Genomic DNA, 27,500 nt, shown 5'->3' with positions numbered 1-27,500 from the left:
GAGAGGGAGGGAGGGAGGTGGAGGAGGAGAAGGGGTTCCACTCACTGAGATTTAACCCACACATACGCACTCTCTCTCTCTCTCTCTCTCTCCCTCTCTCTCTCTCTCTCTCTCCCTCGCTGTCTCCACCCCCCCCCCCACCCCTTCCCGTCATGTGTGCGCGCCAACAGCAGAGCTGCAGTCCGGAATGTTTTCTGTGTCCTCCGTTACGCCGCGGCTGTCACACACACACACCGGGGCTCTAGGCAGAGAGAGAGAGAGAGAGAGAGAGAGAGCGAGAGCTTGTTTTGCCGTCTCTTACCCAAGTGTGTGTCGTTAGGCACTTACTCTGCATTCACGCTGAGGCTGCTGCCTCTCTGTTTGGCTTCCACTGGCTGTGTGTGTGTGTGTGTGTATCGGCAGAGCTGGTGTTTTCTTGGCGAAGGTGGCTGCTGTGTTTCTGGAGCCCTGTTTTGGCGAAGAATCTTTCGGCAGTAGTGACTATCTGAAGAAGAGGGATTTGTTTCCATTGGAAACCGAGCTGTGGTTACGCGTGAGGAAAAACAAAACGGGGAATCTGGGAGTCGAGCCTGTTTCCTCGGCGATGACAGCGCGTGGTTGATATTGTTTTGAAAGGGGAGCTTATCCCCGGGTTTACTGAATGGACAAGACTTTTCTTAAATCCGCTTGTTTTGCTTCTGAACGGTGTGCTTGTGTGAGAGCGCGCGTGCGTGCGTGTGTGTGTGTGTGTGAGTGCATGCGTTAACTAGCTGACGCGGGGGCTGCATTCCTTGAGCGGTCAGCGGTGCGCGTGGTTTTTGTTGTTTTGGCACGGTTAAAAAGACCAACGCTGTTCCCAGACCGTCCCCGCAAGCACACAATGCGTTTATGTCACCGACGCGGCTGAACCAGGAGACTGTCTCTGTGTCTCCTCTCATTCATTCTCTCTCTCTCACTCACACACACACACACACACACACACACTCTGACCAACTCGGTGTTTCACACTCACTGGGGCAGAACTCTGGTTTGTTATTCTCCTCACAGGAAAAGAGAGAGAGAGAGAGAGAGAGAGAGAGAGAGAACAGTGTGTACAGTACTCTGTGGCCAGCCAGGGGCAGTACCCGTGCCGTGTTGTTCCGGTGAGTTCTAAGGCCGGTATTGTTCTCCTGTCCTGGCTATGAGGTCGACGGTTCCCTCTGTGTTTTCTGATGCACGTGTTTGTTCTGGAACCTGTGTGAGGGCTCTGGCTCAGTCTTGTGTTTTTTCTGTTTGTTTCGGGGTTTGTTTGTTTTTTTGAGGAATAGTATTAAGTAGTTTTGTGTTTAAGGTAACAGCTGAACTGGCTTTTTGGTTTTTTTGGCGTCGGACAGAACAAAGAACGGATCTGAAGAACGGTGTCCGACATCGATAAAACAACAGAACGAAAAGTCGTTGACCAGTCAGGTGGAAGGTACTGAAGTGTGAACAGCCTGCGTGTGCGGGTGTGTGTGTGTCATCGTGTGTGCGTGAGAGAATAAGAGCGAGATGCTGTGTCCTGCGTCCTGTCTCCCTCTCCTGCGGGACCTGTCTCAGTGGCGTTGTCTCCTGGGTTGGCCCCGTCCTCGAGGTGTGTGCGTCACGGGTACCACGCGACCCGTGTGTCAGACCAAACCGCTACCTGGCACCAAGGTGAGTATCAGCTCTGAGCATGCGCCCACGCCTGGTACCAGTGCCCCGTCGCAGTCGGGTATTTTGAGCATTATATGTTGGTTCTTGTGTTTTATCCTATTTGCTGTGATTATGTAGTTTAGCATTATTTGTTTACTAAATTGGTGTCTGTTGCGCACGTGACATCTTTGTAAAAACTGAGAAATAGTAAGTCAGTAATAGTAACACATCTGACTTTAAGTCTGGGTGACTAAATAGTACTTGAAACACACCAGAGTGTATTACCATGTAATTACATGTAGTCAGTAGTTACCTTGTTATTACATATTTATTGTGGCTTAAGGATCGTATCAGGGGTGATGATGGGACTCCAGTTTGTGTGTTCCTGTGAAGTCATGCCCTATCGTGTGTGTGTGTGTGTGTGTGTGTGTGCGTTCTGCTGGTCACCTTACATGGCCCAGTAACTCCAGGGTTTGTGTGTAGCTGCATAGCTAGAGACGGCTGTTGTTTGATTGGACCGCAGAGTCCTAACGAAAGGCTCAGGGTTTCTGTAGGCAAACAGAAGATGCTAAAACAGTCCTTGTGCTGAGACGTTTAAAGTGTGACACATTAAATAAGAAAAATATGTGGTTTGGGTTTTTTTTTGTTTCATTTACAGTATGTATCACATTGTTTATTGTTTAGATATCATATAGTGACGTATAAAACTCGGATCGAACTCATTTTGTTTTTTCTCTCCTCTAAATGAGATTCTGATCCTGTGTGTTCGTTTATGTAAAACCCACCTATTGATCTGTAGGTTGCCCTGGTCTTTTCCCAAAACCGCAGTGTGGCTTTACTGGTAGAAACAGTCCGGGAAAATCGCGGAGAATCCTCCCTGTCCTTTCCTAATGAAGACGCGTCCTGTTCAGGTTAAACATATGATTAAATCGAGAGCTTAGCCTGGATACTGAAAACATGCGGGGTTGGAAACAAAGGGAGAGAGGTGGGGGTGGGAGGCGCTGGGGGGAGGCGGTGGGGGGGGGGGGGGGGGGGGGGGGGGGGGGGGCACAGACCGAGAATATTCGTTTTCTTCCTTTTCCATTTGCTGCCATCCAATCGCTTTAACCCAATTAGCGCCGGGCCGCTCTCAGCCGGGCCGCTCTCAGCCGGGCCGCTCTCAGCCGGGGAAAACTTTTAGCTAAATTGCTATCGATTCCTGGAGCGGGAGACCAGTTGGCTGCCTCTCTCTCTCCGTCAGGCCTGACCGCAATGACCCGCCGTGGACGAGAGGGAGAAACCGGATCCGGCCCCGACCGAAGGCCGAGAACGCGTTCTCTGGACCGCTCCGACCGCAAGAGCCCGAACTCCCCCCGGAGTTCTAATTATGACTCCTCCGGTTCTCGGTCAGGGATGAAGTCACATGGCAACGTAACGTCTTACTGGAAACCAGCGCGATGACTGGTCTGAGTCTCCAGGGAGGAACAGCTCTCCCTCCCTCCTAAGCTCTCCTCTTCTCTCTTTCTCCCTCTCCCTCTCTCTCTCTTTCTCTCTCTCCCTCTCTCTCTCTTTCTCTCTTTCTCTCTCTCTTTCAGTCTGTCCTTGAAGAGAGGAAGGGGAAAGAAAGGATACAGAAACAATGTCGTTTTGTTTCATGCGTAGACAGCCCAACCTCTATCACTGTCCTCTCAAATGACACCTCATTCACCGGGATTCAAGGTTTTCCTCGCTAACACACAGAGAGAGAGAGAGAGAGACACAGAGAGAGAGACAGAGAGAGAGAGAGAGTAGTAGTGTGATGGGTAAGCCTGTCATAGCTTGTATCTCATTTGTAGAAAGAGGCTATATCTTGAGAAATAGCACTGCTGTTTTTTTTTTTTCCTTTTGACTGAATATATCCTGGAACAATGAAACTGTCACAAGTCCTCCATGTGAAAAATGAAGATACGCAATCATCTAGAAGAACTGCTCTGAGATCAGTATTTCAGACTCTCCTGACAGGATAGTCCTGAGAGGAGGAAAAGATGAGGTTTGGTCCAGAGCTGGATGGATGGATGGATGGATGGATGAACAGGAGTGAGTTGGTTTTAACAGCAGGGATTGGAGCAGAATTCTAACAGGAAGTGCTAATATTAGAAAGCACACACACACACACACACACACACACAGACAGTGAACGCAGGAATAAGGTGTCTGCATTTCACATAAATAATTCAGAAAAGCGAAGTCATGTTTACCGGTGCGCTGCATTGCCTCATCTCAGTGTTTCATTTATTTATTTATTTTTAATGTTTTTTGTTTTTTTTTGTCAGTTAAAGGTACAGTCTTAACCCCCATAACACTCTCTTTACTGTTTAACCCCAGACTGGGATTAAAAACGTATTAAAACGTATCTTAACCCCGGACTGGGATTAAAGTGTGTCTGAAGCGTGCAGATGACGGAACCTTGACCCAGTTCTTCGTCGTGTCTCTTATTACCCAGTGTCCTTTGCCGCTGAAGTCAGTCCAGTTCTAACGGGACTTGAGAGCGTCGAAGCAACATCCAAACAAACATCACACGAACGCTTCACAGAGACCGTCACGCTCCGCCCACACGCAGCGGCGCAAGATTCATGGCCAAGTGAGTGAGTTCACGCGGAAAGAGAAGGGGGGGGGGGTGGGGGTTCTGGGATTGGAGGAAACGTTCAAAGACAGTAAATCCATATTCACACGCTGTTTGTGAGCGAGTCCGCGCGCGAGCGGAGATTCGGAACATCAAAGCGTGCAGCCGGCAGAAGGACGCGGGTCGCTCCGAGGAACGGAGTCGCCGAGGGAACGCCCGTTTGTTTCCCCGCGGCTTTAAGTTCGTTTTTCCACGCTCGTGCGCGGGCCGACGTCGAACGGGAAACGGACAGAGAGAGAGAGAGCTTGTCACGCGTAAAACACGGCGACCAGCAAGCCTGAGGGTTTTTTTTCCCTTTGTCAGTGTCCTTCACACTGCGTACAATACCTTCACAAACATAGAACACACACAACACACACAGGGCTCAAATGTCTCCGCTTGTCGAGGAGAACGAGACCAGGAAACGCGCTTGACCTCGAAGTGAGGTTTCCCCATGCCACACAAACTCGCGGGATATAATTTGCAACTTAAATGCGGAACTGCGTGAATTATTCAGCGGCTCAGCTCCCTGTACGGGCCCCTGTGTGTGGAGTGTGTGTGTGTGTGTGTGTGTGTCTCCACAGGGCTCGCCTGGCACAGCGCTAGCAGATGCTCCAAAGCGAGATTTGCTTATTATTAGTTGTGCGTCTCTCTGGAGAAGCAGCCAGGCGCGATTAGAAGTTTTAATTAAAGTCATAAAGAGACGGAGGGGAGCCAGAGATGAAATAAGGAGAACGTTAAAAGCCGCCAGAGGATTTTTGAACTTCATAAGCATAATGGAACGAAATAGGTTCGCCGTTTTTTTTTACTTTAATGTTTATTTTTCATTTTTCAAACTTGCTTTTATTGAGAGAATTCATTTATTGAGAATTGATATCTGATTTTTCGTAGTGCGCGTTTGTGTGAGTGCTTGTTTGTTTGTTTGTTTGTTTGTTTGTTTGTTGATCTGTTTGAAATGCACAGTAGAGAAAAACAAAAAAGACTTCAGGGGTTGGGCAGGGGGTGTTTTGTGTGTGTGTGTGTGTGTGTGTGTGTGTGTGTACCAGGGTTTCCGTTAGCTCTTAATTACTGGTTTTTCCCTGGTAAAACTTATGGAAAAAAAAACGATAAATGAATAATTTGCCGGTAATAATGTCGGGTAATAATACTCATATCTAAAATGTGGCTATAACAAAGGCTGTCCATGTGAAGTCGTTGGAGGAGAGAACGATGCGGTCTATGCGCAGTACAAGCTGCAAAGACACATTGGACATGTTTGATAATAACTCGGCGACAGAGGACTTTGCTGCAGTGAAAAAAAGGAGAACATAAAATGGTAGCTGGGAGCCTAGAGGCCACATTTGATGCCCTGTAGGCCTAGCCTTTGTTTTTAAACAGGCGGCAGATGTTACAGATGTTTCGTAATAGCTACATTTTAGCGGCTAATGTCGAGGTTTTACTCCATCGTTACTGTTTGTTTTGCCTATTTGTTATTTGAGTTTTTTAAATAGTCAAACTGATTTGAGGTTGTTGTCATTCTTTCGCCAACCTAGGTGTACATTATATTTGCGTTTGTATAGGCTCTTGCTGAAACATGACCGGTAAAATAAAGACCGGCAAGAAAAAATCCTAGCTTAAACCCTGGTATGTGCGTGTGTGCGTGCGCCTGTGTGTGTTTCTGTGTGTGCGTGTGTGTGTGTATATGTGTGTGAGTGTGTGTGTGTCTGTGTGTGTGTGTGTCTGTGTGTGTGTGTGTCTGTGTGTGTGTGTGTGTGTGTGTAAAACAGGAAAAACATTGGCAAGTTCATCACAGGGCCCTTCACCATCATGGCTGTGGGGTAACAAACCATGACTAAACAGAGGCTCAGATTACACACACACACACACGCACACGCCATCATGCATTCCATGAGGGATTCAACACCCCTCACACACTCCCATAAATACAGAGATACTGGAGATAATTCCTGCACAATATCCTCCCATTCTGTCAATACCAGTGAGAGAGGGAATGAGAGAGAGAGGGAATGAGAGAGAGAGGGAATGAGAGAGAGAGAGAATGAGAGGGAGAGAGAGAATGAGAGAGGGAATGGGAGAGAGAGAGAATGAGAGGGAGAGAGAGAATGAGAGAGAGAGGGCTTTATCGCCAGCACACTGCCTGCAGGATTAGTCCATAGAATCCTGTCATTCACTCATTAAAAAGGAGGAAAAGAGGATAACAGAGGAGGAGGAGGAGGAGGTGGCAGGAGGGAGAGGGATCAGGGATCCAAGAATGACTTTAACACCTCCTCTGGTCAAATGGTTTGGCTCTGTTTGGCACAGAGAGACAGTGAAATGGTTTGGCTTTGGATGGCATACAGAGAAAGAGAGCGAGGGAGGGAGGGGGGGGGGGGAGAGGAAGAGAGAGAAGAGGAATTTGAATGTGAAATCTTTTGGACAGAGGCCAACAGAGGACAATTAAAAAAACTACCCCTTAATGTCATCAGTGAGGCGTGATAACACGGATGTTGTTGTTGTTGTTGTTTTTTTTTACCTCCCCAAAGACATTTTCACAATCTGTGCAATTTTTTTGTTTTTGGGGTTTTTTTTTTTTTTGGTAAATCGCAGTGGGAGCATTGGGAGTCTTTGGGGAAGCACTGGAGTGCAGGATAACGGCTGGCTCTTATTGATTTTTCTTTTCTTTTCTTTTCTTTTTTCCCCCCTCACTTGCAGCGGGGAGCCTCTCCCATGGTCTTTTCCCGTTAATTATTAATGGGCAGATATTGGAGGACTTCCTGCACGGCGCTGGGCCGAGTCTGATTATGATTTAGATTTTTGGCCAAACCTCAGACACGACAGTCGCCAAAAACACACACACAACTTCACCGAACGAGATTTTAAGATACAAAATTCATGTACAAATTCAACACAAATTCAGTGTTCGACAGTTCACGTGTCAAATGTGTGTTCAAATTGGTGACACCTAAGCAAAAAAAGAAAACACTGACAGCACCATTTTACAAAATGTTACAAACGCGTGTGTCAGTATTAGAAACTGTGCGACTGTACAGTACAAACGTATGACAGCAAGAAGAGGAGAATGGAGGATCTGAGTAAGGAAAGTGTGGCTGATCTGATTGGTGGGGGACATTGGTGGTTTATTGGTTTGGACCAATAGGAGCTACCTGTTAGAATTCAGAGAAGAGCAGTCTTGAGGAATTGGGCCAGTCCTGTCAGATTAGGGAGGTGCGTAGATAAGGCCCATCTCGTCCTCCCGAAAAGCTGATGAAATAATCCACTTATCGCTCTCGCCATTCAACACTCGCCCCCCCCCAGTTCATTTAGACTCTGTTTTCTTTTTCTTCTTCTTTTTTGAACGTGCTTTTCCGCTTTCTTTCTTTCTTTCTTTCTTTCTTTCTTCCTTCCCCCTCTCCTCCCAGGTTCGTTCTCCGGCTCTGTTTTGCTAAATCTCTTTTCAGCATTGAGTATTGGATAAGCCTTTCCGAGTTCTTGACTGTTTCACTAAGCTGATGGGTTTCCTGGGGGGGTGGGGGTGGGGGTGAGGGTGGGGTTGGGGTTGGGGGGGATAACTGTCAGGCTTTTTGTGCCATTGTTGTTGCTGTTCACCTGTTATCTCTAGAAATTTCTGAAGGATGTGTAATGAAACGTTCACTGTGGAGAGCGAGGTTCATTTTTCATCACGTGACCAACCCAGCGCCTCTTAGCCGTGTGACAGACAGAGGACGGACAGACTCGTTAACACACACACATACACACACACACACACACACACACACACACACACACAGACTCCTTCACTGAAATTCTCAGCTGAAGTCAGTCAAGGAGAAAAACCCAGCAGGCCAGTGTTTTATGTGACTCTCAACAGACTGACCTGGTTCACCATACCATGCATACATACACACAGACACATACACACACTTATGCATGCATACATACACACATAAACATGTACTCACAGACACACACACACACACACACGGAATGGGGAGGGTGGAGGAATGCCCTGCCTATACATCGTTGTGACAGTAGACTTGAGTGTGTGTGTGTGTGTGTGTGTGTGTTATATGTCTGATTGGGGATGCTACACTATAGCACACACCCCTCGCAGTGTGACTAATCTCCTGAACCTCCATGATTAATGCCTCTTTACATCATGCCCTCTTTCTCTTTCATTTCCTCTCCCTCTGTTCTCTCAAATGTTCACCCCCTTCCTCTGCCCCCCCCCCCACCCTGACGCAGTCTCCTCACCGACATCTCCTTTGTCCCCGCCCCATATCTCTACGTGCCCGTGACCTGTGCCCGCTTCCGTTTTTACAGAACAGATCACCCCCTCTCTCTGTCTTTACACTCCCTCTGTTATCTTTTCTCTGCCTTTCATATCTGTTCTCTCTGTCACTCTTTCTCTCCCACCCATCTCCGCCTCATCACTCAACTCTCTCTTCTTTTCTTTTTTTTCACACTCTCTCCTTCCCTGCCTCTACCGACCTGTCTCTCTCTCTCTCAGTTTGATTCAATTCAGAAAGCTTTATTGGTGTGATGGGATTACGATAAACAATATTGCCAATAAGACAAGAGACACGGAACATGACGTTTAACTCTCTCTCTCTCTCTCTCTCTCCCCCCCTTTCCCTCTCTCTATCGGTTTCCCTTTCCCTGTCTTTCTCACTTTGTCTGTCTGCCCCTGTCTCTCTCTCTCTCTCCCACTCTCTCTCTTTTTCTCCCTCTCTCCCACTCTCTCTCTCTTTCTCCCTCTCTCTCTCTCTCCCACTGTCTCTCTCTTTCTCCCTCTCTCTCACTCTCCCTCTCTCCTCCTCTCTCTCTCTCTCTCTCTCCCCCACTCTTTCTCTTTTTCTCCCTCTCTCCCACTCTGTCTCTCTCTCTCTCTCTCTCTCTATCTCTCTCTCCCACTCTCTCTCTCTTTCTCCCTCTCTCTCGCTCTCCCTCTCTCCCACTCTCTCTCTGTCTCCCTCTCTCTCTCTCCTCCTCTCTCTGTCTGTCTAGTATGCGTCTGCTGGGTGTCTGCTGTCCCTCCACCACAGTGAGAAGCCGGAGCACGAGGAGGTGTGTGAGTACCGGCCATACACCTGTCCGTGCCCGGGCGCCTCCTGCAAATGGCAGGGCTCTCTGGAGGCGGTGATGCCCCACCTCATGCACGCCCACAAATCCATCACCACCCTCCAGGGCGAGGACATCGTCTTCCTGGCCACCGACATTAACCTGCCGGGCGCTGTGGACTGGGTCATGATGCAGTCGTGTTTCGGGCACCACTTCATGCTGGTGCTGGAGAAGCAGGAGAAATACGAGGGACACCAGCAGTTCTTCGCCATCGTCCTCCTCATCGGGACGCGCAAGCAGGCCGAGAACTTCGCCTACCGCCTGGAACTGAACGGGAACAGGCGGAGGCTCACCTGGGAGGCCACGCCCCGCTCCATCCACGACGGCGTGGCGGCCGCCATCATGAACAGCGACTGTCTGGTTTTCGACACCTCCATCGCCCACCTGTTCGCCGACAACGGCAACCTGGGCATTAACGTCACCATTTCCATGTGTTGAGGGGACCCAGCGAGGCAAGACTGTGATCAGCTGCTCGATTTAAAAAAAGAAAAAAGACAAACAGACAGACAACAAAAACACAACACATAGAGTAGAGAGTGTCAGAACCACAGGTGGGCGATGTGTACGCGTGTGCGTGTGTGTGTGTGTGTGTGTGAGTATTTCTGTTTGAGAACAGCGCCTCCAACTGGACACAGTGGAATGTCACGTGTAGAGTGCGCTAAGTTGAGGAACCCTGAAGAAGGGTTGCCATGGCGCCTGTAGAATTCCGTCGGCGAGTGTGTTTGTTTGTTTCTGCCGGCACATGAAGACAACCATGCTTTTCTTGCCAGGGTGAGATCTATTTCTAGTCCCGCCCAAGGAAGCCACTCCCCCCCCCCCCCCCCAACCCCCACCCCAAATACAACACCCCCCCCCCCTCCTCCATCATCCCCTCACACCCACACCCATTGGTCCAAGTCCTGCAGGAGTAGATTGTGGACATGGTTGAGCACTTCCAGGGTGATCTGGAGTGCCCCCCCCCCTCCCCCCACCTAAAAAAACGCACCATTCACAATCCAGCCCAATGAGCAAGAGGCTACACACCTTTAGGATCAGCTGACCAATCAGGTCTCAAAGACTCGTGCGGTGGGCGGAGTTACGGCCTGTGGAGGCGGAGACATCTGCTCCCCAGGGGCTTGAATGAAGTATGTGTGAAACCAGATGGCACTGACTGAATCTTTTTTGCAGCAATGAATCATGAAAAAGCTCCTGTAAACAAAAAACAAAAAAAAAAGAGAGAGAAATGAAAAAAGATAAAAGGCAATGTTCATATCTGTGAAATGTCCTCATACTGATGCAGTGTTAAGATGGATGTACACAATGGGACTAATAATAATAATAATAACAATAATAATAATAATGATAATAATAATAATAAACATTCACCTGCAAGATGCATGTCTGGCTGCAAAACTCTGTCAGACAAGAATGTGATTTCTGCATCCAACTTTCTCCGGTTTTTTTTTGTTCGTTTTTTTTTTTTATTCCTTTAATCTTGTTCTTTGAAATGATGAAGAGACTAGTTCATTAATATGCAGATTTAAATCCCTCTGAATCTTAAGAGTTGGCGAGGATCTTGATTGTCAACAGGCAGCCGCTTCTGTCGAATCAAGAGCTCGAATTTTTTGGGGCTGCGAGACGAAATGAAGGAACTGCAGCCAACAATCCGAAACTGTCCTGAAATCACCTTTTCGGAAAAACCCATTTCCGCTTCGCTGGGAGAGCTGTGTTTGTAAGGCGTAAGAGACTGATACTTGAATGTTAGACGGGGCTGATCATTACCTCCTGGAGACTACATGCAGGCGTAAACAGGAAAATCCAAGCAGTTCCGACTGTTTGGGAAAAGACTCGTAAATCCATCGGTCACTGCGACTGACCGTCTGTTGAGCATCATATGAATCCAGTAACCTCCTCCCAACTGGTTCAGGAACGTGTGTATGTGTGTGTGTGTGTGTGTAAGAGTGTGTGTGTTTCCTCTTGCTTTATATAAACTAGTTTGGGGGAACATAAAGTTGTTTTGTAAATATGCACCAAAATTTAGTTTTTTTGATTATTCGTTATGTTGTTGTTGTTGCTGTTATTATTATTATTGTTATTATTATTATTATTATTGTTGTTATTATTATGTGCGTTTAGATGGGTTGTTCTGTCTATATCGATTCTCCCCACAGTACTTTTAAACCGTACACTCCGTGAGATTTGGGAGTTTTCTTCTTTTTTTTTTTTTGTCCCGAACTCCCACCCTCGGTCAGCTAGCCTACTGCGCCTTACTTTTATACAAACCGAAAACCCAACAAAACTCCTTTTATCTCCAGGGCTGTTCTTCAATATCAGGTCATAGTAAATCCAAAACCTCCAGTGTCTTGAAAAAAGGACTCAAACAGACTTTTGTCACAGTCTAGCGGCATTATGGTGCGGTCAAAACGCACCGCGGTTATTCCGTTTTCCTATCCATTACAATACGCACTTGTACAACCCAGCAAAGAATCCAACCTCTCTCTCTCTCTCTCTCTCTCTCTCTATCTATCTATCTATCTATCTATCTATTTATTTATCTCTCTCTCTCTCTCGCTCTCTCTCTCTCTAGTAAATACCTCTGACATATTTGGACATGTCTGTAAATGAACTCTGCGGAGCTCCGTGGGTGTAGGTGTCCCCAGGCGAACGCCAGAGTTTACCACGATTCACTGACTCCCTCCATATCTGCGTCTCTATTTTCTTAGAAATAGCCTTCTTTTAATGTGAAAATGTCGGATCTTGTGTTGTTGTTTTTTTTCCCTTGATTCCTTTCCCCCCCCCAAAATATATGTATATATATGAATCGATGATAGAAGAAATGTGTTCAGTTCTGTTCTGCTAATATGATGCGTCTTGGTTAAACGAGATTGTGTTCATTGTGTTGAATTTACAACCAGTTTGTTCACATTCTGGTCAGTGTCTCTGCCTCGGCGGATTGCGGATTTTTTCCCCCTCATCCTCCGCGATTCCTGCGGTTGTCATGGCAACCAATGCGGTAGCGATTACCGAAGATCCGATCTTGTTTTATTTTTTTTCCCGCTAAAGGAATCCCGGGAACCTCTATGAATTACATTAACCTCAACATTTTCTTAAAACAGATTTGATGTATTTTGACACTCTGGCCTTCATCCTGTTTTGGCAGTTTGGAAATGTCACTTCGGAGGGGGAAAAAAACCCATATTCATAACAAACTCAGAGAGCTGGCACGTCAAAGGAAACAAAGACACTGACTACAGAAAGGCTGTAAAGTTGACATTTGAAGTCAGGACCACTGCTCCTTGTACAACAGGTCTAATCTGTAAACAGTATCGCGGTTTTCAGGAGAAAACCACATTAACTCGGAGAATATCGGTATACCTACCGCAGACCTCAAGAAAAACCGAAGTTGTAGAGAAAAACCTTGTGATTGAAAACAAATCCAGCAGGCCTGCTTTGTGCAATAAAGACGATGATAGAGCTAAATGGCGCAGAGAAAGTTTCTGATGAAACAGATTGTAAATGGATTGAGTAGGCCTGTCCAACTTAAATCCACCGGGATTCACAGAGTATCAAATCGAAAATTTTCTTGATTCAAAATTCCTCTGATCATATACAATCAAATGAGAAATCTCTTACGTTTCTCATCAATATTAACAACTCAGATTAGACGATTTTTCCACTCCGGTAGTCCGTCACCGGGGTGAGGATATGCTTTGGCCGCAGACCTTGTAACTCATTTTGGAATTCTAATCGTAAAAGATTCCTTATATAAGATCGGGACATGAAACATGTTTAAACACTTAAAAAAAGAACAGAATGAAACTTTTGGATAAGTCCATTTTGATATTATAAACAGCTATGTGACAGCTCGTTTGGAAAAGCACGTCCTTTCTTGGAAAGTGACATTAAACATGGAGAGTCCATTCCATTCAAGGAGCGGGGTGAGAAAACCCGAGCCCTTCTTTAGTGTTAGGCTACTGAAACTGGTTTGATAGATTGATTTAACTCACATACATTAACTTCAAGTGCTTTCGTAGACGCAGACATATGAATTTTCCTGGTCTTCACTTTAACACTCTTCAGCTGCGATCAGACATGCTTATTTCTCCTGGTTAAACTTGTCTATAAACCTGTCGCGCGCAAGGGCTCATCCCACCCGTGCGTTTAGTTTCGACTATCAGTTTGACCGCAGAGTTTAAACCGGAACGCCAATGCTAATTTTGTTTCTTTTAGAAACTTTTAATATAGCGCCGAAAGCCATTTTAGAAAACGCATTCTCTGCGATAAAGTGACGGGATTTGGTCGTCGATTTTCCTAATTTCTTATGGCGTGTCGTTCGATTTTAAGCGACAGCAGTGGTGCCGCTAATACAGTTTCTTGATGCATGTTTTTGCAAGATAAATGTACCTAGAGGAACCATGGATAGGCCTAATACAATGAAAAACATCTGACGCTTGCTCATGTAAATTATTTTAAACCATTTTGACTTCACAAATTTCAAGCTGTCTATAATCAAATTTTGACCACAAAAATGGCGAGCTGGTCACGTGTACGTCTCATTTTAAAATTGTAACAGCATGTTTTGTATCTGCTTTCACAAGTGTTAAACTGGAACCAGCAGTACTCCTAAAAAATGCCGTCAAATCACCAGGCCAGAGTCCGGTCTCTATCTAGAGAACTTCAACCCCAAAAGCAAGACGGGGTAACATGGGGCCAAGTGTAAAAGAGAGCGACACCACAATTTACAAAAGCAATAATCCAATATAGCCTGTTTACACTTACAGAAATAAGACACGATGAGAGCAAAAAAAAAAAAGACCAAAAAAAAAATTTTTTTTTGTTGTTCGCAGATGTCACCAGTCTGCTAGGACATTCTTCTCCCTGTGAACAACGTGATAGAGTAGATTTATGGGGCATTAGTTCATCAAATCATCTCACAATTAAATGAGTCGTATCATTTTTGTAAAGCTATTTTACAACTGGCTGCCGCGCTGAGAAAAGTAATTGGTTCGATAGGCAAGAGCTTACTCCTGGAAAACAATTATCCTCTTCGTAGGGAAGTATAGGCTATGGTATAGGCTAGAGAAACACAAGAAGCCACATCGTATAAAAGCGTTCAAAAACGTCAACATCCGTTTCACTCCGTCCTTTCCGTAAATCTCTTTCGTTTCAACACAATGTATGCTACGACAGCTAGCTATGTATCACGCACCGACCTACGTGTAGCCTCTCTCTCTCTTCAGCCGACAAGTGTTTGTCACGGTGTTAATTTAGTGAGAGTATATTTGTGTTAGGTTTTTTTTTTTTTTGCTTCTCTTCTCCTAATAGATGATTAACTATGTTGACGTGTTTTTTTTTTTTGTTTTAGAAATTATTCGATGTATTGTTAGCAATGAAGAAACGGTAAAAATGCTGTTAAATTCCTGTTGAGCGGGTACAAGAGAGGACATGTGTACTGCATCTGTTTTGTCTGAAATTGTCACACACACCCCCCCCCCTCCCCAACAATCATTTTTTTTGTTTGTTTGTTTTTGTTTTGTTTTCATGATCGCACATTGTGAAATACCATGTTCCTCTGTCATTGTTTTCTTTCTGAGGGTGTTAAATAAACTTTTATCCCTCTCTTTGAAGTTATGAAGTTTCTCTTGCCATAAAGCTATTTTGATCTCTGTTATCACTTGGAATTTAAGTCAAATAAAATATTATTTATTTGTCAATTGTTTCAGTTTGTTTCTTTTACTTAAGAAAGAAAGGAGAAAAAAAAAAACACATTATCTACAGTCATTTCTGTGTCGCAAACACACAACAAAGGTCCACAGGTGATCCATCAGGCCTAGAGTCTGTATCATCGCTGAGGTATCTGCTCATCAGGTTGACAAATATATAAAGAAAATTCAGATCCAGCTGGAGCCTACACCTGTAATTCAACGATTCTGTCTGCTGTCCGCTCACGAAGGTCAAAAGTCATTAGAGGTGACGGTGACTTCACAGGGAGATGAGAGATGAAAAAACCTATTTGAATAAATGTGTGTTTATACTGCACTGCACAGTTAGACTGTGTGACACTGTGGGCCTGTGCTGGGGACACTCCGCTGTGTCTCAGTTCAGTTTCTGCAGCTTTCTCTGTGCTTTCCAGACTTTCTCTCATTATCTCTGTCTCTGTCTCTCTCTCGCTCCCTGTTCCTATCTCTGTCCCTGTCTCCCTCTCTCTCCCTCTCTCTTTCTCTGTCCCTGTCTCCCCTTCTGTCTCTCTCTCTTATTCGCTCCCTGTCTCTCTCCAGTTCGCTGTTTCTGTTTCTCTCTCTGTCTCTATCTCTGTCTCTCTCTCTTTCTCTGTCTACTTCTCTCTCTCGTTCTTTCTCTCTGTCTCTTTCCCGTTCTTTCTCTCTATCTCGGTCCCTGTTTTCTCGCTGCCACGCGTCGTGATTGGTCGGCCTCTTAGCGTCCGTCATTCTCTCCCGCCTTTTCTCGTCCTCTCTGTTCTTCTCTCTCTCTCTGATTCGTTCGTCTCCGTGGCGTTCCCTGTTCGCCCCTTCCTCGGCTCTGTCCTTGGCGTTCCGGACCTCCTGCCCCGACCTTTCACCCCTGGGCCGTCTGTCCTCCTGTGCGCCCTGCAGGGAGTACTTTTCATACCCAGAGTCCTCTTTCTCCTTCTTCACCCTGATTGGTGGGGACGGGGAAGAACCCGCCCCTCCGTCCCGTCTCTCCTTCGAGGCCTTCTTCTTCTCTTTTTTCTCTTTCTTCTTTTTCTTCTTTTCTTTTTTGTCTGAAGTTGAAAGAAAATACATCAAGGCAATTTAAGGGACGGGTCTTTAAAATAAATTAGATTTAAAACACATTTTGAGAAAGTCTGAATAACTGGCAAAAATAGTTGCTAACATCTTGTCAGTGGGGAGTGATTCAGCACATTTTCATTCTCAAATCATTAGTAGATGTAGAAAAAAAAAAAAAAAAAATCCCAAAATGACCCCCCTGCCCCTCCGCCCCTCCGCCCTGTTACCCTTACCCTTTTTCTGCTTCTTTACTGGAATCGCGTACTCTTCCTCAGACTCTGCGGAGGAGGAGGAGGGTGACGGAAGTTTGGGAGCGCAACCTTTCTCGCGAAGCTGCTTGGTGACATCGTCAATGTCCTCTGAATCTTTGGGCGGACGATAATTTGACACGTGGTCCACGCGTATGGTCCTTCCTTTAATCTGTCCAGGTGAGGCGACATCACGACACGCGTGTCATTACATCACATGATACGTACTAAACACCACACATCCCTGCAGGCGTGTTCGTGAAGAGATCGGAGGCCGTGTTTCTCACCACAGGCTCTGATACTCAGGATTAATCGAGGTCTGTCCAGGAAACCAGTCCCAAGATTAAGATTAAGATTAAAATTAAGATTTGTCATAGACATTGGACAATTGGTATTCTCTCTCCATTCTTTTTTTCTTTTTTTTAATTAAATGATCAGTACAAATATAATTCAAAAGACAGAATAACAACAACCAACACTCAGTGGAACAGCCTTTCTGTGGCTCCACTAAAAAAAAATAACTCCAGAAAAATAGCTCTCAGTGTCTTGACAGTTCAATGTGAATAGTATATTATGAACATTAACACCCCTGCACGCACGCGCGCGCGCACACACACACACACACACACACACACAAGTTCCTTTCTGAGGACATCAGAGAGTGACTCCCTGGCCCAGCAACGAGCGGTGAGTGGAGTCGTATTCAAGCTTTGATCGATTTTTTTTTACCTTGATCCCGTTGAAGTTGTCCACAGCGAGGATGGTGCTTCTTTGATCCTCGTAGCAAATGAAGCAGAAACCTTTTGATTTGCCCGTCTTTTTGTCCCTCACCAGGTTAATGTTGACAATCTCGCCATACCTGACACACACACACACACACACACACACACACACACACACACACGAGTGAGGATTAAGATGGCTCGGGTGAACAGAGAGGATGAGTGATTAGTATAGATCGCTGTCTCTATATGAGAGAGAGAGAGAGAGAGTAAAGTGAGGCCTACTGGGAGAAAACACAGATGATGTCTCCCTCTGTCAGCTCATAGGGAAAACCGCCTGCGGATTTAAACACAGGAAAAGATAAAGCTTGAATTATTCAGGTTAAGAGGCCATGGACAAATATCAATATCAAGATCATAGCAATACTGTAGGTGTAACCATTTCCTATGATATGAACCAATCTGCCATGGGTTGGCATGACAACCAGTGATGCGAGATTCAGGCTCTGAGGTAAGACATTCTGAAGGTGGCTTTAGAAGGTGAGGATGTTCAGGCTAAGAAGTAAAAACGCAGGCTCTTTCCTTTATGAGGAAAAGGGTTCGCATTACATGTCGACTGTATTCTGTGAGAGGGCTGCAGTCACGTGAATCTTTACGTGGTGGAATTAAACAGTTTGTTTTGTATTCAGATCAGTGCTGCCACCAACTGTCCAGACCATATTATCTTAAACTTGAAAAGACTTTGGATTAGATTAAACTGCAGGACTTTTGAGAATCTGGCACTTTTCCATGATTGCAGAAGCACTGAGGAGGGTTTAGTGAAACACAAACAACAAGTTTTACTATGTATGGTCAATGCAATAGAATACACAAGCCATCTCTGGTGGAATCCAAGACAACTGTTTATATCTTGCAGATTTAAACAGTCAGCATTATCAAACACATGCCCACTATTAACACGAACAACTATCGTTTTGCGTTTCACGTCTTGAGGTTTGGAACTCTCACCAACGAAAATCCAGGCGCTGTCTTTATAAGCCGAATGCCAAGATACTGTCTCCTTCACTCCGAGGTCTGCTTCCCTCTCGTTCAGTTCATTGATCAGTTTCACTTTAGTAAGAGGGCTGGGGAGGTAACAGAAAGCGTGATTTCAAACATCACATAAATTTGACTTTTAGCTCTTTAAGCTACTGTCGTGCCTTATCGGGATACGATGCAAAAGCGGCGTTCGTCTAGTAAACAACCAACGTGCTACTGTAATTTAGTGACTGGTTAGCTAGTAAACCATGGCTCGCTAACCAGAAACAACAAGACGTTCCCACAAATATCAAATCGACCAACCACCATTCTGTAACAGATATGACAGAAGACAACAGCACAATAATTCTAATTCGAATTTCAATACTTAAGCACTTACTTCATTGTTATTCGTTTGGAAAGTCAAGACGTTGCGGCAATTTTCAAAATGGAGACATATTTTCACTTCCGGGTTGCGCACACCATGACGTTTATGGATATTGTAGTTTTATTGTCTTTTAAAAAAGAGGCGTCCCCATAAAAATACGTACCTTCATTTCCTCTACTTTGGGAACAGGCTGTGAATGCTGGGCTCGAAAAAATAAATTATGTTGTATGTTTGTAGGCATTTCCAAAACTATATTTATTGTTTAGTATTTTGAAAATTTGAGGATTACTATACTTTGAGGGAAAACAGATTCCTACCCTTAGCTAAATGAGATCAACTTTATATCTATATATCAATATGTGTATATCTATATTAAGATATAGATATACATATACAGGTTCCCACTTCAGTTCAAGGGAGAAAAAAACTGTCAAGAACCGTGAAGCCTGTAGAACATACTTTACTTAAGATTATCACTGATAAACTCTGTCATCCTCTGATATATTCCCAATATAGCGTATTTGTGTATGGTATGTCCATCTATCTCCAATTTTGTATGCTATTAATGTGTGGGTCACTTTACTGATATCAATAAACAAACAAACAAACAATTTCTAGCCAGTGATGTCACTAAAGCTTCTTCAAGAACAAGACAAGGCAGGTTGCAGCCTCTCTGTAATGGCACATTGTACTGTGTGGGGATTAGGATGTGTTTTGTACATTCTGAAAATTGAAAACCAAATGTTTCTGACATGTCTTGATACAGATGATGTCTTCCCCGAAACAGAACAATTACTGTATTTATTTATTTTTTATATTTTTAAAAACATTAAATTCAGATGGTGCCCATCACCATTTGGCAAATGTATTTTATTTCAGCATTCCTACCATCGTAATGAGGCCCAATCGGCTGTGCTCTGTTGGTATGTACTTAAAAAGTGAAGGGGGGGGGGCAATGAAAACAACATATACAACAGTTACTAAATGTCCGATATCATAAATGAGGACATCAATATCGTAATGAGGAGAAAAGCTTCTAAATGGATCAACAGATGCTTCTATGCGTAGGTTCACTATCTTGCCTTGTCCATGATTCAGTTTTATTGCTTTGGTGACCGAAATCTTATTGTCGAGGGAAATAGAACAACTATTTAGACATATTTATCGTAGGAGTTGGTTTGCTGATGAATTGTAAACACATTCAACTCAATAAAATGTATTTGTAAAAAGCACTTTTATTATAAAGAGAATTCCACCAACGTTTTTTTTCCCCCGCTTTTTATATTCAATAAAAGATAACACATATGTTGATTCATATCAATGTAATTCTTTTTTTTTTTTTTTACTAAGACCAACCAGGATATCACACAATTATTCACCACTTGTATTAGAAAGAAATGATCATATTACAGAAAAATTATGATGGAATGGGGGGAAAAAACATAAACATCAATTATTAAATTGTCGTTAACGAACTGATATGCCAAAGACAATCTTCTATCTTTTACAGAGCTGCACTGGTAGACAACAACACCATTAAGAACTAAGATAAGACAAAAAAAAGCAGATAGTGCTTTGAGAGCCTGGTTCATTTAGGCAAGCAAAGGAAACGGACCAGGGAAAGCAAACAGACTGATCTATGTCTGTAAACATACGGAGCAGACAGTCTCTCATGACTCTACCTCCATTAGCTGATGCTGTTGTTTACTATCACGGATTGTACCCCAGGCAATCCTCATTCAAGAGAAGGAGGATACGGGACCGAACAGATCACATGGGTGAGTTCACATCATCATCGTCCACTTTTTGGAAACACGGAGAGTTTCTCAAGGTGTTAGGGCGACCAAAGGTAAAGTGACAGATTCTTTGGGAGGGATCGTTTTTTGAGGAGGAGAGTTTTCGGCCTGCGCGGGAACGTTCCGGGTTATGTGGCCGTCTCTCGTCTCATACCCGTCGCCCGGGCGACGTAGCCAGATCTTGCAGGTGAACAGGGCCCTGATTTGCTGCCGAACTTCCTTCTGCCAAAAGGCGTACACTAGAGGGTTTATTAAAGAGTTGGACAGGCCCAGAAACCATAAGTGGTTCTCCAGAAGCAGGTAGAGCTGGCAGGTTGGACAAAACACCTGCACAATGCAGACCACGAAAAAGGGGCACCAGGAGAGCGTGAAGCAGCCCACCAATAGCGCCACGGTACGGAGGGCCTTGACGTGGTGCCAATATCGGGTAGAGACCGGGTGGCACACGTCCGTCAGCTGGGTCCTTCGGATCTGTCGCTGGTGCTGGCAGGCGATCTTCAGGATATCCAGGTAGAAGAAGATAAAAACGCACAGGAGCGGGAAGAAAAAAGCGGCAAAGAGCACGATGATGCTCTTGGGCTCGATGACGGTGAAAAAGGTGCAGTGCCTGCGGTACTCGCCTCGCTGCATCTGCTCGATCACGCACGGCAGGAAACCCACGGCAACGGACAGCAGCCAGAGGGTCACGAGGGCTCCGGCTATGGCTCTCCGCCCCACCAGCCGAGCGTAGCGCAGCGGACACTTGATGGCCACGTAGCGGTCGAGGGAAATGAGGAACATGGTGAGGATGGAGGAAGCCGTGGGCGCTATGATGAAGGACATCCGCAAGAGGCACTTGCTCTTCTGCGTGGACGCCGTCGTCCCTTGCACCACGTCTGTGGCGACGCCCGTGATGGCCACTCCCACCAGAACGTCCGCCACCGCCAGGTTCAGCACCAGGCACCAGCTTTGCCCGCCCTTGCGGCGGAGGAGCAGGACCAAAGCGGTGGCCACCAACAGGTTAGTGAAGATGATCATGGCGGAGCCTGTGCTCAGGATCCAGTCCACGCCCACTACCTTCTGAGCCACCTGGTCTGTGGTCGAATGGACAGGTGCACCGGCTGGGGTCACTGCCGTGGATTTGTTGCCCCAGGACATCACCATGGAAACCGTTCCGTCGTGAGCCACCGTCTTACGTCCGCTGTCTTTGTTTTTTTTTTTACTGTTAAAGTTCACCACCCACTGGCAGCTAAAGACAAATCCCTTTATCCATGCGTTAAGACATAGGAGTACAAACGAATTTTGGAGTTACAAACCTAGAGCTTCTGCCTGAGGACAAGATAGACGTTCCCGTTGCTTTAAGGAAGATAAAATGGTAAATGGAAAGACAGAGCCACTCCTAGCTTCTCTGTGCTCCTGCGGGGGCAAATTAAGCCCTTTAGAGATGATCCGCTTCTCTGGATTCGCTGGGTTCGACCCTTGTCCAGCATGAAGTCTGGCTGCTGTCCAGGTCCCAGAGGCAGCTCTCCAGTGCAAACTTCCGCCTGAAGGAGGTCATTTTTCCATTGGGAGTTGACATGGCATTTGAAGCATGACACATAAACTTGCGTTTTAAGCAAAACACTGATGATCAGCTGCGGATGAAAGCAACTTCTTTGTCAGCATTCACAGACAGTAGGGATCCATGAAGACCATGGGGTGTGAAGGGAGTCTATCCTTATCCGGATGCTGGACGGAATCAAAAGCTGAAATGAAACAGATGCACGGAAAACCTCCCGGGAAGCTTCATCCGCTCCATTAGCGCAAGCCAGCCTGCTCAATGTATGTATGCCATGAACCAGGGAATCCCAGCACACAGACAGACAGACAGACAGACAGACAGGCAGACAGGCACATAGGAACAGACCATAAAACCTCAGAAATGTTCCCGCTCCATAAAGTTCTTCTGAGTAGGGTTGTTGTTTTTTTTTTTGTTTGTTTTTTTTAGCTTTGTCAATTTATCTTTGATTTCTGCTCTTCCTAAGCAAATTTCACTATCCTCTGTTGCAATTCGTGGCTCAAACAAAGCCCCGTGAGGTATTGTGCAAGTTCTCAAGTATCGCTTTCCCATCTGCATTCATTCAGATGTGCACAGTCTGCAAACTGCGAGGCCGAATGATACGGACAGGGAGGCGGAGGAGGGGGGGATTTGGAAGGGGGGGGGGGAAACTCCCAACCCTTTTTCATTTGCTCTGATGGCTCTCAGCGATTAGTGACATTGTTATCATACTAATAACTATTACAACTAAAAACATCAGTCTGTAAACACTGTGTAGATATGTAAGTCCATTGCTTTAATGCATGGGAAGCATGTAATGGACAAGGAGCATAAATTAAATTGACATTTTAATGGCTACGGCCAGTGTTGGTGTTTAAGTCCAACTTCCCTGTTGAGACATGCTGTTGCATATGCAGGCAGGCATTCGGCCAAAGACTTCACATAGCTCCCGGTATTTTCCGATTGGACAGGCCTTCGGAATTCGAGCCTGATGGAGGACAAAACCTCAGGGCCCTGGTCAAACAGGGTAACCCTCTAATGCAGAGGAAAGATCTATTTATGGTTGCTGCCAAAAAACAATATCCCCCCCCGACTGCCGTGAACAGACAACATGGGAATTCACGATTCAGCCCTGCTAGACTTTTCAGTGCTATTCAGTGCTGCAGCTCTTTGTCAGCAGTTATTGTGCCCAGGTCTCTGTCCCTCCCGCTGGGCGCCTGGGTCTCGTTCGCCCAGCGCTGATCCTGACACTCTTCACCTCGACAACGCTGGTCATCGTCACTTCGCCTCTGGCCTGGTCCTGACCAGCTGAGACGACAACAAAATAAAGAAAAAAGGAAAAAACCCAGTGTTATTCCGGACCGAACTGAGGTTTTAGATTGGGGTGGTGGTTCTGGCCCAAGATTTCTTTGGGAAGGTGTTTCGTGGCTTTTTGGGGGAACCGAAGATGTCTTTAAAGCGAAGACTACTTTCTATATTGTTGTGCTGCGTCTACTGTGTGGCTTCACTCTTCTGCCTACACCCAGACAGGAACAACTGTTTCTCCCAGGGAGCACGGTGAGTGTGTGTGTGTGTGTGTGTGTGTGTGTGTGTGAGAGTGTGTGTGTGTGTGTATGTGTGTGTGTGTGTGTGAGTGTGTATGTGTGTGTGTGTGTGTGTGTGTGTGTGTGTGTGTATGTATGTGTGTGAGTGTGTGTGTGAGTGTGTGTGTATGTGTGTGTGTATGTGTGTGTGTGTGTGTGTGTGTGTGTGTGTGTGTGTGTGTGTGTGTATGTATGTGTGTGAGTGTGTGTGTGAGTGTGTGTGTATGTGTGTGTGTGTGTGTGTGTGTATGTGTGTGTGTGTGTGTGTGAGTGTGTGTGTGAGTGTGTGTGTGTGTGTGTGTGTGTGTGTGTGTGTGTGTGTGTGTGTGAAATAACATAGAAAGAGGATGTGGGTGGGGCAGTCCTGGGTCAAGTTGTCTTGTGTATTGTGCTTGCGAATGTTTGTGATGCCACATGATGACACTTGATAGATAAGACACTGTGTGTCTTTGTTTGGACGTGGTGTATTTATATGTTAATAAATCCTGGTAAGACACACCTGGACTTGTTACAGATGGCACAAGCAGAAAACCATAGGATCCTACACGCCTAAACAAAAATACCGGAATATTCTACCTCTGTTTTCCAGGCATACATTTTCACTTTTGTCCCATGAGAACACAAAGCAAAAAAAAAAAACAAAAAACAAAAAAAAAAACAAAACAAAGAAACTAAATAACAAAAAAACAAACCACACCCAGCCCCTGGGCATTAGTTGTTATTGTTGTTGTTGTTGTTGTTGTTGTGTTTTACATTTGAATTCATTGCCTTTTTTTGTTCTCATTGCAGTAATTTGGTAACTGTTGTACAGCAGCTTTACCAGCGTGTTGCCAGATTGCTGCGGACCACCCTGTGAGCCTCACTCGAACCCGCGACACCGGACGGCACGACCCCCAGTCTGCAACAGACAGAGATTCACTTTCATCTCTGCGTTACCATGAACCTCTGACCTCTGACGGTTTCAATGATCTCTCCCTTATGCTGTTAAATCTGTTTCTGTAATACCACTAAAATAAGACAATAAATACTATGGCCAGTGTGTCTTTTTTTTTTGCTCTGTGTGCTGATGTGGTAGAGATTTATGTTTGAAACCTCTCTTTCTCTCTCTCTCTCTCTCTCTCCTTCTCTCTTTCTCTGTCTCAATTACCAGGTATAAAGGTTTGAGTGTTGATTGAGGACAGTTTTGCAGTGCCTACGAATGAAGGATAGACCAATAAAGGGAACATGGACTCTTGACCTTAAACCTTAAGCTGATTCTCGCTTTGCTCTGTCTGAGGGTTGAAGGTCAGTTCAAGGACAAGCTTTGTATTTTTGTTATCCATAATACATAATACCTTCATAAATTCACATATACACACACATTCCTAAACAGTTCAGATGTCTTCATACCACAAATTTCATTCACGCCACCTTGATTAGGTATATTTTAATACGAGTATTTCTCTGAATTACTTGTCTTTTGCAGTGCTGCTGACATTAACTGACGGATCTTCTGAACTTAAGACAAGATTGTCTGGAAAAGGCAAATGAACACATTTGAAGACACCTAAATGACCCTCCCTACATTTTTTTTTGCCACTCTGGTTTTGAAGAGTTCTAAAATTATACCCTAAAGACATACAATAGGTTCACAGAACTGAGTGATGGATCTGGTGCCTTCCCAATGCTAGCAGTCTACTGTGCCGTAATAGTAATTCAGAGACCATATGCATTTTATTTTTTCTTACACCTTTGCATCATAAAAATAAAAAGGTGTGATAACCCTTTTTTAAACCTTAGTGAATTTGTTGACACCATGTAAATTAAGACAATAAAAATTCTTTTATATTTTCAAATAAACTTGTCTCAAACTTCTTCTGTGTAATAACAATAGTTTGCTGAAGGGTAGGTGACTTTGAAAAAGAGGTGTTGCGTCACTAATAAAAGGGGGCAGGAACTTCCGGCCTCCTCGTTCCTCTCTCTGCACAAATCAAAAAAGAGTGAGATGCGACGTAGCCAGGGAACTTTTGTGTTAGTATTAGGTTAGCTTGCTTAGACAGAATCCTACATGTGGTCGATAAAATGGAGTCGGCAATAAAATAACAGACGACACGTCGCATTTTGTCTCAGGTATGCTTTTAAAGTTGAGCATCATCACCAATGCAAAGATGCATTGTTTTCTAGATTATTCTCTGGAAGAGAATAGTTATCATGTTAAGCTAGCTCGCTATCTTGACTAGCCGGTTACAAATGTGCTTAAGCATGCTTTATCAGTAATTAAAAGTAATTTATGAATCTTCATTTTAAATTAAATGACTCTGACATTTCGAAATGTGTATTCGGTAGCCAGTTAAGGTTCGATATATTTGTCAAGCTTGTGAGCTAATTAGTTTTACGTGACAATGTTTCTGAAAAAACTGCAGGAGACACAGATGTCACTCAACCCATGTCACTAACGGAAGTAGGCATATTTACAGTGTATCACAACCAACGGGTATTCAGAAATAAATGATTGACGGCTCTCCTAACCAATAGGTCGGCCAGGGTTTTGCCATGGCGCTTGCATGAATTTATAACGCTGGGATTTCATTCCGGTGCTTAATTTGACCATGCCGCAGACTGGACTGGGTGTTTTTACTGTGGACTGCGCAATGTTGTACTACGTGCGAATAAAGCAATTTGCTTGTTCATATTTTGGCTTGTTGCTGTTTTTAGCGGGTCTCCATCAAGCCGAGGGGGCTTCTACAGAAATGGCAAACCTGAATTGGAAACCGTTCGTCTACGGGGGGGTGGCCTCAATTGTCGCAGAATTCGGTAAGCAGAATACCGCACCTTGCAAGATGTCAAACTGTATCCCCCTCGCTCCCGTAAGTATGTCATATTTCCAAAACGTCGTCACGGATTTATTATTGTTCGTGATTTGAAATGGCGTTTACATCAGGAAGTGATGCCAGAGGCCTTGAATATGCAGTTTGGCTGAAGAGTTGACGAAATACAAGACCTGTATATTTTCTTAAAGAAACCAGCCAGCACAGACTGTCGAGTCGTCAATACTTTAGAAAAAAACGCTCTCCATATCTGTATTTTAACCCTGATAACCGACCAGTCTCTCTCTGGAGCTGAACAAAGCCCTGTGCGGCTTTAGCATACATGCAGAATATGCATAATTTGAGAGGTACTGATAGCTCCTGACGTTGAGGCTGCTGATGTTTCTCACAAGCACCTGCTAATTGACTCCGTTTCCCAGGCACCTTTCCCATCGACCTGACCAAAACGCGACTCCAGGTCCAAGGCCAGTCTCACTGCATGGAGGTCCGGTACAGGGGCATGTTCCACGCCCTGTTTCGGATCGGCCGCGAGGAGGGTGTCCGGGCGCTGTACTCCGGGTAAGAGAGTCCGGTTCTGCGTTACTAAAATAGATTTGTTTGGGCCGCTCCTGCCTCAGGGCCCCGTGAGATGAGAGCCAGTGCCATGTCCAGTGAAGCAGGTCCACTCGTGTCATAACGTCTCAGGCGGTTTTGAACAAACCCAGACGCGACTGAGAAAAGCTCGTTCACGACTGGTTCTCTGGTGATGTTTAAACCATATGATGTGAGATGTTATTCAAGCCCTCTTGGCGTAAAATCTCTTGGCCCAGTCCCTGCTGGGCTGGCATAGTACACGCTGATAGGGCCAGATCTTTAGCCCAGATGGGGCTACTGGTTTGACTGGACGTGTTACGCAGGGCGCTCTTTATAGATTTATGATTGGTCATTTGATACCACTGCATGTCAAATGTTTTGTTGTGGTGAAAGATGATTGGCTGAGAACCCTGTCAATAAAAGGGGGGCGTTTCTGATGTATCTGTAGAATCTCACCGGCTCTCCTTCGACAAGCTTCCTACGGGACAATCAAGATAGGCACATACAACACTCTGAAAAAACTCTTCGTCAGCCGCCCCGAAGGTGAGTCACTTAAAATCATCTCTCTCTGTCATCGTCTCTTATCGATCATGAAACATGCATCTTAAACATAATAATTGTTTAATGTTTTGTCATATTGAGTTTATCGCTCACCTGCACTGATAAACTACAAGATGGTTGTTCCTATTTGAACCACGCTGGTCTTAGCAATACTGAAATGAAATCATAAAATGTGTTATGGTCACCTTTTTAAT

At 45.0% G+C, this 27,500-nt stretch overlaps 4 protein-coding genes across 4 annotated transcripts in view; 2 read left to right on the top strand and 2 right to left on the bottom strand.

The window, feature by feature from the left end:
• Positions 1 to 9,799, top strand: part of siah2l (seven in absentia homolog 2 (Drosophila)-like) — a 21,079-nt gene extending 11,280 nt beyond the window's left edge. Inside the window, exon 2 of the mRNA XM_030793430.1 lies at positions 9,233 to 9,799. Coding sequence (XP_030649290.1) covers positions 9,233 to 9,784 — 552 coding nt within the window. The 3' untranslated portion in view covers positions 9,785 to 9,799. The remainder of the gene's footprint in view (positions 1 to 9,232) is intronic.
• Positions 9,800 to 15,600: 5,801 nt separating this feature from the next.
• rbmx2 (RNA binding motif protein X-linked 2) lies at positions 15,601 to 18,526 on the bottom strand (the record flags this gene model as incomplete). Its single annotated transcript, XM_030793429.1, has 6 exons — positions 18,483 to 18,526; positions 18,074 to 18,189; positions 17,351 to 17,402; positions 17,073 to 17,202; positions 16,329 to 16,515; positions 15,601 to 16,088 (listed from the first exon to the last, which is right to left on the bottom strand). Coding segments are annotated over exons 1-6 (978 nt in total), but the record flags the coding sequence as incomplete, so codon positions are not given.
• A 1,770-nt stretch (positions 18,527 to 20,296) lies between these two features.
• gpr119 (G protein-coupled receptor 119) lies at positions 20,297 to 21,403 on the bottom strand. The gene has a single exon (XM_030793280.1). It carries the CDS (start codon positions 21,401 to 21,403, stop codon positions 20,297 to 20,299), a length of 1,107 nt encoding a protein of 368 aa, XP_030649140.1.
• A 3,971-nt stretch (positions 21,404 to 25,374) lies between these two features.
• slc25a14 (solute carrier family 25 member 14) overlaps positions 25,375 to 27,500 on the top strand; it is a 7,549-nt gene continuing 5,423 nt past the window's right edge. The window contains exons 1-4 of the mRNA XM_030793432.1: positions 25,375 to 25,474; positions 26,060 to 26,158; positions 26,592 to 26,730; positions 27,194 to 27,288. Of these exons, the coding sequence (XP_030649292.1) occupies positions 26,095 to 26,158; positions 26,592 to 26,730; positions 27,194 to 27,288 (298 nt within the window). The 5' untranslated portion in view covers positions 25,375 to 25,474; positions 26,060 to 26,094. The remainder of the gene's footprint in view (positions 25,475 to 26,059; positions 26,159 to 26,591; positions 26,731 to 27,193; positions 27,289 to 27,500) is intronic.

This window comes from Chanos chanos, chromosome 16 (assembly GCF_902362185.1).
Source record: "Chanos chanos chromosome 16, fChaCha1.1, whole genome shotgun sequence".
Lineage (NCBI taxonomy): Eukaryota > Metazoa > Chordata > Actinopteri > Gonorynchiformes > Chanidae > Chanos > Chanos chanos.
The sequence above is the reverse complement of the archived record's forward strand: the minus strand, read 5'-3'. Positions and strand labels throughout refer to the sequence as shown.